This window comes from Salvelinus fontinalis, unplaced genomic scaffold (assembly GCF_029448725.1).
Source record: "Salvelinus fontinalis isolate EN_2023a unplaced genomic scaffold, ASM2944872v1 scaffold_2201, whole genome shotgun sequence".
In the NCBI taxonomy this organism is placed as follows: domain Eukaryota; kingdom Metazoa; phylum Chordata; class Actinopteri; order Salmoniformes; family Salmonidae; genus Salvelinus; species Salvelinus fontinalis.
Genome location: NW_026602410.1, coordinates 4,247 through 18,585, shown reverse-complemented (window position 1 = coordinate 18,585; position 14,339 = coordinate 4,247). Strand labels below are relative to the sequence as shown.

General features: G+C 48.0%; 1 protein-coding gene across 1 annotated transcript; it reads left to right on the top strand.

Moving 5' to 3' along the window:
• The first annotated feature begins 84 nt into the window (after nucleotides 1-84).
• On the top strand, nucleotides 85-10,838 carry LOC129850715 (serine/threonine-protein kinase SMG1-like). Its single transcript, XM_055916970.1, has 7 exons — nucleotides 85-1,034; nucleotides 3,901-4,128; nucleotides 4,853-5,076; nucleotides 5,184-5,284; nucleotides 5,557-5,733; nucleotides 6,689-6,795; nucleotides 8,944-10,838. The coding sequence occupies exons 1-7, from the start codon at nucleotides 735-737 to the stop codon at nucleotides 9,019-9,021; spliced, it is 1,215 nt and encodes a 404-aa protein (XP_055772945.1). The 5' UTR covers nucleotides 85-734; the 3' UTR covers nucleotides 9,022-10,838.
• The last annotated feature ends 3,501 nt before the right edge of the window (nucleotides 10,839-14,339 follow it).

The window sequence follows — 14,339 nt, the reverse complement described above, 5'->3', positions numbered from 1 at the left end:
GTGTGGTTTAAAAAAACATGGATGAAGCAACACCTCACAACACCTCTCCTCTATTTGACCTAGATATTTATTTATTAGGTTATATATCTTTAAAAAAAAAAAAAAAATGTTTTGTGCTTGAGCTGTTCTTGTCTATTTAATGTTCTGTATTATGTCATGTGTTGTGTGGACCCCAGGAAGAGCAGCTGCTGCTTTCACAACCGCACATGGGGATCCTAATGAAATGCCGCAAAACATTAAGTGGATTTCAACTCTTCGTAACCATGTTAACGGGACGTGTAAATTCATTCACACCAGACAATGAAGACTCATCATGCTCTCTCCCTCCGTCGTGAAAAGACATCTGAGCGCATCCAACCACAGTCTACAAAAATAACACCGGGACCGAGAGGCGGGACAGAGAACAGACTGACAAAACAACAGTGTTTCCCTGCCATCGCTCTGTGACTGACAGGCGACTGTCCTATCAACACTAGAAGATGCATATATCGGTCCTTCTAGTGGGAGAAAGCTAAACGGAGATTTCTGACTAGCGAATTTAAACTTTTAAATAAAAAGAAGCCTAGTTATGAAGTGGAAAAAGTAGCCGGTTTACAATGAGTGTTATTTAGCCGACAGACGGCGCTTATGGATAACACTTATATAGTTCACATCTTTTGACCAGGGCCCTGTTACAGATAGTAACTGTGTGTTCTTCAAGCCTGGCCTTGGAGAGCTATTTTAAATAAATATATATGTATATATATTTAAAATTTTATCTAAACTTTATTATTCCCACTACCAGTTCACGTTCCTCAACTTTATTATTCCCACTACCAGGTGACATTCCTCAACTTTATTATTCCTGTTCCCAGGTGACGTTCCTGTGCAGTACCATACTGAACTTTGAGGGTCTGCGGATGCGGACCCCTGAGGCCCTGAGCATGGACTCTGCTCTGTTTGAGCTGCTGAAGAGGTGCCAGCAGACCTGCTCCTACGCTGCCCAGTTCAACACCTCCGTCTCCTCCATAGAGCTACAGCTGCTGCACAGACTGGTGAGTACTGACCCCTAGCTACAGCTCCACAGACTGGTGAGTACTGACCCCTAGCTACAGCTGCTGCACAGACTGGTGAGTACTGACCCCTAGCTACAGCTCCACAGACTGGTGAGTACTGACCCCTAGCTACAGCTCCACAGACTGGTGAGTACTGACCCCTAGCTACAGCTCCACAGACTGGTGAGTACTGACCCCTAGCTACAGCTGCTGCACAGACTGGTGAGTACTGACCCCTAGCTACAGCGCCACAGACTGGTGAGTACTGACCCCTAGCTACAGCTCCACAGACTGGTGAGTACTGACCCCTAGCTACAGCTCCACAGGCTGGTGAGTACTGACCCCTAGCTACAGCTCCACAGACTGGTGAGTACTGACCCTTAGTTACAGCTCCACAGACTGGTGAGTACTGACCCCTAGCTACAGCTCCACAGACTGGTGAGTACTGACCCTTAGCTACAGCTCCACAGACTGGTGAGTACTGACCCTTAGCTACAGCTCCACAGACTGGTGAGTACTGACCCTTAGCTACAGCTGCTGCACAGACTGGTGAGTACTGACCCTTAGCTACAGCTGCTGCACAGACTGGTGAGTACTGACCCCTAGCTACAGCGCCACAGACTGGTGAGTACTGACCCCTAGCTACAGCTCCACAGACTGGTGAGTACTGACCCCTAGCTACAGCTCCACAGGCTGGTGAGTACTGACCCCTAGCTACAGCTCCACAGACTGGTGAGTACTGACCCTTAGTTACAGCTCCACAGACTGGTGAGTACTGACCCCTAGCTACAGCTCCACAGACTGGTGAGTACTGACCCTTAGCTACAGCTCCACAGACTGGTGAGTACTGACCCTTAGCTACAGCTCCACAGACTGGTGAGTACTGACCCTTAGTTACAGCTCCACAGACTGGTGAGTACTGACCCCTAGCTACAGCTCCACAGACTGGTGAGTACTGACCCCTAGCTACAGCTGCTGCACAGACTGGTGAGTACTGACCCCTAGCTACAGCTCCACAGACTGGTGAGTACTGACCCTTAGTTACAGCTCCACAGACTGGTGAGTACTGACCCTTAGCTACAGCTCCACAGACTGGTGAGTACTGACCCCTAGCTACAGCTCCACAGACTGGTGAGTACTGACCCTTAGTTACAGCTCCACAGACTGGTGAGTACTGACCCCTCGCTACAGCTGCTGCACAGACTGGTGAGTACTGACCCCTAGCTACAGCTCCACAGACTGGTGAGTACTGACCCTTAGTTACAGCTCCACAGACTGGTGAGTACTGACCCCTAGCTACAGCTCCACAGACTGGTGAGTACTGACCCTTAGTTACAGCTCCACAGACTGGTGAGTACTGACCCCTAGCTACAGCTCCACAGACTGGTGAGTACTGACCCCTAGCTACAGCTCCACAGACTGGTGAGTACTGACCCTTAGTTACAGCTCCACAGACTGGTGAGTACTGACCCCTCGCTACAGCTCCACAGACTGGTGAGTACTGACCCCTAGCTACAGCTGCTGCACAGACTGGTGAGTACTGACCCCTAGCTACAGCTCCACAGACTGGTGAGTACTGACCCCTAGCTACAGCTCCAGACTGGTGAGTACTGACCCCTAGCTACAGCTCCACAGACTGGTGAGTACTGACCCTTAGCTACAGCTGCTGCACAGACTGGTGAGTACTGACCCCTAGCTACAGCGCCACAGACTGGTGAGTACTGACCCCTAGCTACAGCTCCACAGACTGGTGAGTACTGACCCCTAGCTACAGCTCCACAGGCTGGTGAGTACTGACCCCTAGCTACAGCTCCACAGACTGGTGAGTACTGACCCTTAGTTACAGCTCCACAGACTGGTGAGTACTGACCCCTAGCTACAGCTCCACAGACTGGTGAGTACTGACCCTTAGCTACAGCTCCACAGACTGGTGAGTACTGACCCCTAGCTACAGCTGCTGCACAGACTGGTGAGTACTGACCCCTAGCTACAGCTCCACAGCCTGGTGAGTACTGACCCCTAGCTACAGCTCCACAGACTGGTGAGTACTTAGGTGTTAATCGGACACAAATTGAAAGGAAATGCCAGAAACCAGCAGACACTCTGCCCTCCGACACTGGGTTTTCACTCCAAGCCTAGTCTAGCACACCTGATTTCAACTATTTCAGCTGGTTGATATGCTGAATCGGCTTAGTTACAACTGGGGTTAGAGAAATCCTACAGGAGGTTATCTCACCAGGAACAGGGCTGATATAGGGGTACCAAATCCTACAGGAGGGTATCTCTCCAGGGACAGGGCTGATATAGGGGTACCAAATCCTACAGGAGGGTATCTCTCCAGGGGCAGGGCTGATATAGGGGTACCAAATCCTACAGGAGGGTATCTCTCCAGGGGTGGGGCTGATATAGGGGTACCAAATCCTACAGGAGGGTATCTCTCCAGGGGCAGGGCTGATATAGGGGTACCAAATCCTACAGGAGGGTATCTCTCCAGGGACAGGGCTGATATAGGGGTACCAAATCCTACAGGAGGGTATCTCTCCAGGGACAGGGCTGATATAGGGTTACCAAATCCTACAGGAGGGTATCTCTCCAGGGACAGGGCTGATATAGGGGTACCAAATCCTACAGGTGGGTATCTCTCCAGGGACAGGGCTGATATAGGGGTACCAAATCCTACAGGAGGGTATCTCTCCAGGGACAGGGCTGATATAGGGTTACCAAATCCTACAGGAGGGTATCTCTCCAGGGACAGGGCTGATATAGGGGTACCAAATCCTACAGGAGGGTATCTCTCCAGGGACAGGGTTGATATAGGGGTACCTTTTGGGACGTTCCTTACTCTCCCATCTCTCCTCAAACTCAGAGCCCGGCGTTGGAGCTGCCCATCGGCAGCCCTGATTGGCTAGCTTGTGCCCAGAAGCAGCTGGGTCAGGAGCTGGCTACCCAGGGGTCTGTGCAAGAGGAGCGCGAGCAGCAGCTGGATGTCGCCACGGAATCACTGCAGCTATTGGTGGACAGCATCAAGGGCATCCTGTCCAATCACAACCGCCAGCTGGCTGACGTCAAACACCTTCTGAGGGCCATGGCCAAGGTACGGGATACACTCACACACAGAGAGATGGATACACACACAAACTCACACACAGAGAGATGGACGGACACACACACACACGGACGGACGGACACACACACACACGGATGGATGGACGGACGGACGGACGGATGGATGGATACTGGACTACTTGGTTCATTGACTGTATAATATGAACCAGGTAACAGCTGGGTCTGGTCTACTTGGTTCATTGACTGTATAATATGAACCAGGTAACAGCTGGGTCTGGTCTACTTGGTTCATTGACTGTATAATATGAACCAGGTAACAGCTGGGTCTGGTCTACTTGGTTCATTGACTGTATAATATGAACCAGGTAACAGCTGGGTCTGGTCTACTTGGTTCATTGACTGTATAATATGAACCAGGTAACAGCTGGGTCTGGTCTACTTGGTTCATTGACTGTATAATATGAACCAGGTAACAGCTGGGTCTGGTCTACTTGGTTCATTGACTGTATAATATGAACCAGGTAACAGCTGGGTCTGGTCTACTTGGTTCATTGACTATATAATATGAACCAGGTAACAGCTGGGTCTGGTCTACTTGGTTCATTGACTGTATAATATGAACCAGGTAACAGCTGGGTCTGGTCTACTTGGTTCATTGACTGTATAATATGAACCAGGTAACAGCTGGGTCTGGTCTACTTGGTTCATTGACTGTAGAGGAACCAGTGAAATGTCTCTTCTGTCTTCCGTAGGACGAGGAGAACGCGCTGGCGGAGGGGGAGGAAGTGACCTACGAGGGCAGCGTGCGCCAGTTCCTGTTGGAGTATAAGGCGTGGCAGGACAACGTGCAGATCGTGCTGTTCACTGTCGTCCAGGCAACAGGCCAGCCCCGAGGGGGAGGAGCCAGTCAGGAGGGGGTGGAGCTACTGCAGGAGATACCTGCTACCCTGAAGGAGCTACACATACAGAGCACCAGGTACACACACACACACACACACACACACCCTGAATGAGCTACAAACACCCCTACCCGTACTGACAGTGGACACCCTGTCCCTCCTCTCTGTCCCTCTCTGTCTTCAGTGTGTATAACGGCCTGGTTGGCTTTGCGTCTCCGTTGGTGACAGAGAGGGGTGGAAACTGTTCCAGCCCCACCTCTACAGCTCAGACCAGCTTCGCTGCAGGTAACTACACCTCCCTCATTGTGTGCTACCCTGGCTGAGGGCACCCTATTCCCAATGTGGTGCACTACTATGGGCCCTAGGTTAAAAGTATGGCACTACATAGGGAATAGGGGGGCCCTTTGTTTAATGTGATAACCTGTGTTAAATACCAGAATGATTAAAAATAGCATATCGCTTCAGAGCTCACAGGCAATGATTACTTTCTCTCCTGTTCTCTTCTCTTTACGATCTTTCTCTCCTTCCTGCTCTTTCCTTTTCTCGCTCTCTCTCAGCGGTGAGGTGCAGCGGTGTGAAGACTCAGACGGACTCAATGTCCCAGAATTCACGCAAGCTCCTCCCCCGTAACCTTGGCACCCCGGCGGACACCCCCCCCAGCGCTCAGACGATGACCAGCAAGGGTCTGAATCCCAGCCCCAAACGGGCTGTACGTGACCCCAAGACGGGACGAGGTACGACCCCTAACCATCCATCTAACCCCTGACCTCCAATTAAATTAGTCTATAATTAGAAGAAGCAGCACTACTGCTGCCCAAATGGCCCCCTATTCCATATATACTGCTGCCCTAACAGTCCCAAATGGGACCCTATTCCATATAGACTGCTACCCTAGCTGTCCCAAATGGGGACCCTATTCCATATAGACTGCTACCCTAGCTGTCCCAAATGGGGACCCTATTCCATATAGACTGCTACCCTAGCTGTCCCAAATGGGGACCCTATTCCATATAGACTGCTACCCTAGCTGTCCCAAATGGGGACCCTATTCCATATAGACTGCTACCCTAGCTGTCCCAAATGGCCCCCTATTCCATATAGACTGCTGCCCTACTGTCCCAAATGGGACCCTATTCCATATAGACTGCTGCCCAACTGTCCCAAATGGGACCCTATTCCATATAGACTGCTACCCTAGCTGTCCCAAATGGGACCCTATTCCATATAGACTGCTACCCTAGCTGTCCCAAATGGGACCCTATTCCATATAGACTGCTACCCTAGCTGTCCCAAATGGGACCCTATTCCATATAGACTGCTACCCTAGCTGTCCCAAATGGGACCCTATTCCATATAGTACAACAGTAGAGCACTGACTGTACAAAACATTAGGAACACCTCTCTAATATTGAGTTGCACCACATTTTCCCTCAGACAGCTTCAATTTGTCAGGGCATTGGACTCTACAAGGTGTTGAAAGCGTTCCATAGGGATGCTGGCCCATGTTGACTCCAATGCTTCCCACAGTGGTGTCCAGTTGGCTGGATGTCCTTTGGGTGCTGGACCATTCTTGATACACACAGGAAACTGTTGAGCGTGAAAAACCCAGCAGCGTTGCAGTTCTTGACACAAACCGGTGCGCCTGGCACCTACTACCACACCCCGTTCAAATGTGTGTGTGTGCTGCAGCTGTCCAGGAGAGGAACTCGTACGCGGTGAGCGTGTGGAAGAGGGTGAAAGCCAAGCTGGAGGGGAGAGACGTGGACCCCAACAGGAGGATGAGTGTCACTGAGCAGGTAACTACACACTGAGCAGGCAGCTACACGCTGCTTTACACACTGAACAGCCAGCTACACGCTGCTTTACACACTGAGGTAACTACACACTGAGCAGGCAGCTACACGCTGCTTTACACACTGAGGTAACTACACACTGAGCAGGCAGCTACACGCTGCTTTACACACTGAGCAGGCAGCTACACGCTGCTTTGTACACTGAACTGCCAGCTACACGCTGCTTTGTACACTGAACTGCCAGCTACACGCTGCTTTATACACTGAACTGCCAGCTACACGCTGCTTTATACACTGAACAGCCAGCTACACGCTGCTTTACACACTGATGAGGTAACTACACACTGAGCAGGCAGCTACACGCTGCTTTATACACTGAACAGCCAGCTACATGCTGCTTTATCAACTGAACAGCCAGCTACACGCTGCTTTATCAACTGAACAGCCAGCTACACGCTGCTTTATACACTGAACAGGCAGCTACACGCTGCTTTATACACTGAACAGGCAGCTACACGCTGCTTTATACACTGAGCAGCCAGCTACACGCTGCTATATCAACTGAACAGCCAGCTACACGCTGCTTTATCAACTGAACAGCCAGCTACACGCTGCTTTATCAACTGAACAGCCAGCTACACGCTGCTTTATACACTGAGCAGCCAGCTACACGCTGCTTTATACACTGAGCAGCCAGCTACACGCTGCTTTATACACTGAGCAGCCAGCTACACGCTGCTTTATACACTGAGCAGCCAGCTAGACGCTGCTTTATACACTGAGCAGCCAGCTACACGCTGCTTTATACACTGAGCAGCCAGCTACACGCTGCTTTATACAGTGAGCAGCCAGCTACACGCTGCTTTATACACTGAACAGGCAGCTACACGCTGCTTTATCCACTGAACAGGCAGCTACACGCTGCTTTATCCACTGAACAGGCAGCTACACGCTGCTTTATCCACTGAACAGGCAGCTACACGCTGCTTTATCCACTGAACAGCCAGCTACACGCTGCTTTATACACTGAACAGCCAGCTACACGCTGCTTTATACACTGAACAGGCAGCTACACGCTGCTTTATACACTGAACTGCCAGCTACACGCTGCTTTATACACTGAACTGCCAGCTACACGCTGCTTTATCCACTGAACAGGCAGCTACACGCTGCTTTATACACTGAACAGCCAGCTACACGCTGCTTTACACACTGATGAGGTAACTACACACTGAGCAGGCAGCTACACGCTGCTTTATACACTGAACAGCCAGCTACATGCTGCTTTATCAACTGAACAGCCAGCTACACGCTGCTTTATACACTGAACAGCCAGCTACACGCTGCTTTATCCACTGAACAGGCAGCTACACGCTGCTTTATCCACTGAACAGCCAGCTACACGCTGCTTTATCCACTGAACAGCCAGCTACACGCTGCTTTATACACTGAACTGCCAGCTACACGCTGCTTTATACACTGAACAGCCAGCTACACGCTCCTTTATACACTGAACAGCCAGCTACACGCTCCTTTATCCACTGAACAGGCAGCTACACGCTGCTTTATCAACTGAACAGGCAGCTACACGCTGCTTTATACACTGAACAGGCAGCTACACGCTGCTTTATACACTGAACAGGCAGCTACACGCTGCTTTATACACTGAACAGGCAGCTACACGCTGCTTTATACACTGAACAGGCAGCTACACGCTGCTTTATCCACTGAACAGCCAGCTACACGCTGCTTTATCCACTGAACAGGCAGCTACACGCTGCTTTATCCACTGAACTGGCAGCTACACGCTGCTTTATCCACTGAACTGGCGGCTACACGCTGCTTTATCCACTGAACAGGCGGCTACACGCTGCTTTATCCACTGAACAGCCGGCTACACGCTGCTTTATCCACTGAACAGCCGGCTACACGCTGCTTTATCCACTGAACAGGCAGCTACATGCTGCATTATCAACTGCTACACACTTTGTTGACTACACTTTCCTCCTCCTTTGCCTTATCCCGGTCTCTCTCTCTCCTCCTCCTGCTCTCCCTCTCCTCCTCCTCCTCTCTCCCCTACCTGTCTCCTCCTCTCTCCCCTACCTGTCTCCTCCTCTCTCCCCACCTCCCCTCTTTCCCTCTCCTCTCCAGGTGGACTGTGTGATAAAGGAGGCCACCAATGTGGACAACCTGTCCCAGCTGTACGAGGGCTGGACAGCCTGGGTGTGAATGGTGTCTCCCTGTGGTGCATCTCTTTGGTTCCAGCACACAACAGAGCCTCGCAGAGGGAGGGTCAGCCATCCAACCCAACCTCCAGACCAGACACCCGGATACGTACATACCCTGTTACCCACCTGCCCTGTTCTGGCAGGGTTAGGGTTAGGTGTGTCTGTCTGGGCCTGGGGGGTGAAGGAAGGAGAGGAGGAGCCACTGGAGCAGCAGCACCCAACCGTGCCACACGCTGATGGGGAAGGAGGGGGAGAGGGGGGGGGTCAAGATACTCCCCCCACCCCGATATAACCTCCTAGGGGTCCACCATGGAACCCCTACTCCCTTCCGTAGCAGCACTAGAGCTGTCTGTCTGCCTGGCTGATTGGCTGGCTAAACCCAGTCCCACCCAACCTGCCACCTGGCAATAGACCAAGCTAACACAACCAGCTAAAGGGTCACTCTGCAGTCTGTCTGCAGCCAGATATGACCACTCTGCTTGTCTGTACGGGTGGGGGGGGTCTGTCTGGGACAGGAAGGGGAGCAGAGGAATTGGTAGGGAAGGTATGGTGATAAGGCCCTCCCCCTCTACCCTATGTTTTGAATAACCTTTACCCTCCCCTAATGAAAACCATCACCACCACCCTCCTTCACTGTTACCACCGATGACAACCCCCCTTTAACAGCTGAGCTGGTTTACCCAGCAATGCCGTTGGGTTTGGACCTCATACAAAGGGGCGGAGAAAGGGGAGGCTTTGCCAGGTGTGGTCTGCAGAGCTGATTGGCTGCGCCTGTTTTTAAACCAATCTCCTCCCTGATGGTACAGTGATTCTGATTGGCCAGCGACTGAGCTGCGTGAGTTGTGACTGGGCAGGTGTGGAGTGGGAGGGGAAGGGAAGAATCTGTTGGCTCAATGGACTCCATCCAAAGCCTGAGAGGGGAAATTATTTCAGGAAATAAAATAGTGTAATCAGACTTTCTGTCTTTTTTCTTTTTTTCTTCTCTCAAACATTAATTGTAAAACTGAAGAAAAAAAATGCTTATTTTACAAAGCTCTTTAGAAATTGTTTATCACACAAGTTGGACATTAAAAATGGATTGTCAAGTGGAGATGGGGGTATTTGGGGAGAAAATTCAGTCGTGTTTTGGGGAGAAGATTCAGTCGTGTGGCGCTTTTTATTGATATGTTTCGGCACTGCGTAACGATGTGCCTCAAGTTAACTAATCCTATTGTCTGAAGTTACCTCTTTGTTTTTTTGAGGGGAGTTAAGATTTCGGGATTGACTGAGAAAGGATGACAAAGTGGGCAAAGTTCTGGCTAGTTACTATCTGAATCTTGGTCTACGTCCCAAACAGCACCATATCCCCTATACAGTGCAATACTTTTGACCAGAGACATATATGGGTCAAAGGTCATGCCCTAAATAGGGAATAGGGTGCCATTTGGAATGCAATCCTTGACCTCAGAGAAAATCATGTATAATCCTTTTTCTTCAATGTGAATCTTTATTCATATCTGTTGTATTTTGTAGGCTTCTCTCCTCCCTATCCCTTGTTTATAAAATAGAAAAGCTTAGACTAGATTGATTCCTTTTTTTGACTTGCTGCCTTGCCTGTGAGTAGTAGTAGTAGTAGTAGTAGTAGTAGCCTTCCTTCCTAATATGGGATGTATACTCCCCTTGTGTTTTACTTATCCTTACTAACTGACCCTCTAGTTTTACCTTTTTAGTGGGAGAAATAAGTGGAATAGTGGATGTTTTTTGGTGGTCGTGCAAAACTGCTATTTCTTAAAGGTTTTATTGGATTTAAGTTTGAAATAAAATTGCATTTAAAATGGTCGTCTGTTTCCGTCTCTGCATATGTTCTGCAAATACAAAAACACAGTTAATAAATGGGTGTATTTTATTTTTTTATTAACTAGGCAAGTCAGTTAAGAACAAATTCTTATTTATAATGATGGCCTACACATGGCCAAACCCGGACGACAAATTGTTTGCCGCACTATGAGACTCTGAATCACTGCCGGTTGTGATGCAGCCTGGATTCTAACCAGGGTGTCTGTAGTGATGCCTCTAGCACTGAGATGCGGTGCCTTAGACCACTGTGCCACTCGGGAGCCCCATGTATTTGTGTTAAACTATGTTTTTTATGTGGATTTGATGGCTGATATTTTTCATTCTTGTACGGTGATGCCAATGAAAATACAGTAAAAGTAGTTCTATTCTAGAATTCTTTCTCCAGGTGGAAAGGTTGATACCGTAAACTGAACATATGAACTGCATGGACAATGGAAGAACATACAGATTTTTAGGACTCTACCTTCTCTGTTCACTTTTCCATTGTTTTTCTACGACCCATACTCTCATAACTACAAAGACTGAAATGTGCATGTACTCCGCTGCTTTAGATGAGAAACCACACAGTTTTCAACAATCTGGTATTTACACTGATGTGGAAACAGGATGGCTGGAGAAAGCTGGCTAACGGTTTTCAGTGGTCTTAAGGAGACAAGGGTTGTGTCCCAGACTTTTGACCAGGGCAATAGGGTACAGTTTGGGACTTGGCCGAGGAAAGGAATCCACCTCAGACTATCCGGTAATGGTTATAGACTGGTGAATGAGCTCACTGGGCTATCAGCCAATCAATATCCAGTCAGTGAGGGGGAAATGTAACACAGAGAAGCTTGAGGACTTCAGCAGTGGTCCAAATGCCTGACTGATATTAAATGAATCATCCAATTCCATTTAAGCTAAATCGAATCAATCAAGTGATTTGTGAAATTGGTCAGAGGTTCATCAATTCAATTATTGTTCATTCTACTCATTTCCTTGTGGTAGGAGTTTCCTCCTGCGAAACAAACGGTTTATTGATTTAAAATTAATTGGGTCATAAATGTCAGCCGAGTAGTTTTATTTTGGGCAGTGCCGAGAAAAAGGGCGTGAACTACATTACCCATAAAGCCTTTAGATATGACGTTTTTTTGTTCATAAGTCCATCCTGCCAGACATCTTACGGTTGGTTTGTGAACTGCAAAATCCACAAAGAAGAGGGAAGCGTCTGCTGCGCCCCTGGGTCGTTTTAAATTTGCCTTTAAAACATCACCGAAACCTTAAACATCGTAAACTTAAACAACCGCTAGCTATGGCAGAGGGAGACAACAAAAGCGCCAACGTACTCGTAAGTAACGTTATCCCACTTTAGACTTGACAAGTTTTTGTTCCTGAATTAGGTAACGTTAACGTCGTAGTGTTGCTTGACTGCTGTCGTTCGGTTGTCAACGGCCTTCGACATGCTAACAATTAACCAGCTATGCTAGCGAAGGAGGATTAGTGAGAATGAAAACCGTGCCCAACAAATTAAATCATTAATCTGAGCAAATTAACCAAGCCATGCATTACATGGTTTGTTAGACATTAACATTATCTACGCTAACAATTAGTTATGCAGTCTAATATTGGCCTTTTAGCTAACATTATTGCTTGGCTAACTAGCTGTTATCGCATGATACTGCTAATTGATGAAAGGTGTTTTTGTAGCTAGCATACAGCTAGCTGTGTTCATTTGGCTGGCTACCCAACAAAGCGGCTGTCCGTAAGGTTATTTTAAATGTGACACGTTCAGCTGACAAGCCGAGAGAGCCCATGTCTGGCTAATTGGTATCTTATGACATTATTTAACATCCCCTTTGACATTACCAAATTAGCGTTACCTTAACTATTTGATTAGTCACCGAAAGATGACTAATATATATTTGGTATAAGTTAGACGATTTACTCAATAATTAAGCATGGTTAGAGTGACTAGTGTAATTAAGACCATGGTCAGAAGTGGTCGCTGCTCAAGAGAACTGTCACTGCTCGGACCGAGGGCAGAACGGCGCTAAATTTGAACGTCAACTGGCAACCTAGATGGTGTGATAACATTTACATTTTCTCAACGAAATCCGGGGAATACAAAACCAAATTGAGCATAACGTTATATATTAATGAACGTTAAGACTGAATTTCAGTATATACCCTTCCCAGAAAAAAAGTCTCTTCCAGTTTTCATTGTGCATTTCTGAGTCTAACCTTTTTTAATTTAATGATAATGCCCGAGAAGACTGTTTGAAGGATATATTGGCACTGGTGGTGTTAGGCCTGAGATAAAATCCCATTTTATTGGTCACATACACATTGTTAGCAGATGTTATTGCGAGGATAGCGAAATGCTTGTAGTCGATGGCAGGTGGTGGGCCGCAAATCTCCCCGTCAGTCAAATACTTTCCTCCAAACACCGGCTTACAGGGCATTTTATACAACGGGTTAGGAACATATTCAAATAATGATTGACATATTTTCATTAAAATTGTCTTGATTCATTTATTCATACAATTTCATCCTTCCACAATATATAGTCCCGATACAAATAGGCATTTTAACGTAGTAGATTTAGCAGGTGGTAATTTGTGGCGTAGACACAGGCTGGAATCAGCATTCAGGATTAGACCCACCCGTTGTCTAAATTGCCATAGAAACGGCCCCTCACAACATTGATTGATTAGAGGAATAGAAAGCCACTGATCTGGAAGATGAAATTGATGAGGGTATCAGTTATCCAAAGCGCAGAAACGCCTCCTAATGTTACCATATAAAAATGCCGAAATATGGACGAGATGTATCCTAATGCTGGTCGATCTAAACTAGCGAAGGTCACAACAAACTAACGTTCTCATTTAATCAACACTTAAGTACAAGCATATTATGTTTATAATATTGTAGAGAACAATCTAATGATTAATTCTGTGATTCATAATGACATGGGCTAAAGAGAACTACTTACAAGCCCTAAACCAACAATGCAGTCTATTACTTGAGTGACTGTAGTCTTTGACAATTTTTTGGGGGGCTTCCTCTCACACCGCCTAGTATATAGGTCCTGGATGCCAGGAAGCTTGGCCCCAGTGATGTACTGGGCCGTGCGCGCTACCCTCTGTAGCGCCTTGCGGTTGGATGCAGAGCAGTTGCCATACCAGGCTGTGATGCAACTGGTCAGCATGCTCTCGATGGTGCAGCTGTAGAACTCTTGAGGATCTGGGGACCCATGCCACATCTTTTCAGTCTCCTGAGGGGGAAAAGGCATTTTTGTGCCCTCTTCAGGACTGTCTTGGTGTGTTTGGACTATGATAGTTTGTTGGTGATGTGGACACTTGAAGCTCTCAACCTGCTCCACTACAGCCCCGTCGATGTGAATAGGGACGTGTTCGGCCCTACTTTTCCTGTAGTCCACGATCAGCTCCTTTGTCTTGCTCACATTGAGGGAAAGGTTGTTGTCCTGGCACTACACTGCCATGTCTCTAA

Bases quoted from the DNA above. Each gene is read 5' to 3' on its own strand.
- LOC129850715 (XM_055916970.1), top strand. From the start codon at position 735: ATGTATATATATTTAAAATTTTATCTAAACTTTATTATTCCCACTACC. The intron at 5,285-5,556 runs GTAACTACACCT...GCTCTCTCTCAG, and splicing joins TCAGACCAGCTTCGCTGCAG to CGGTGAGGTGCAGCGGTGTG. The intron at 6,796-8,943 runs GTAACTACACAC...TCTCCTCTCCAG, and splicing joins GGATGAGTGTCACTGAGCAG to GTGGACTGTGTGATAAAGGA.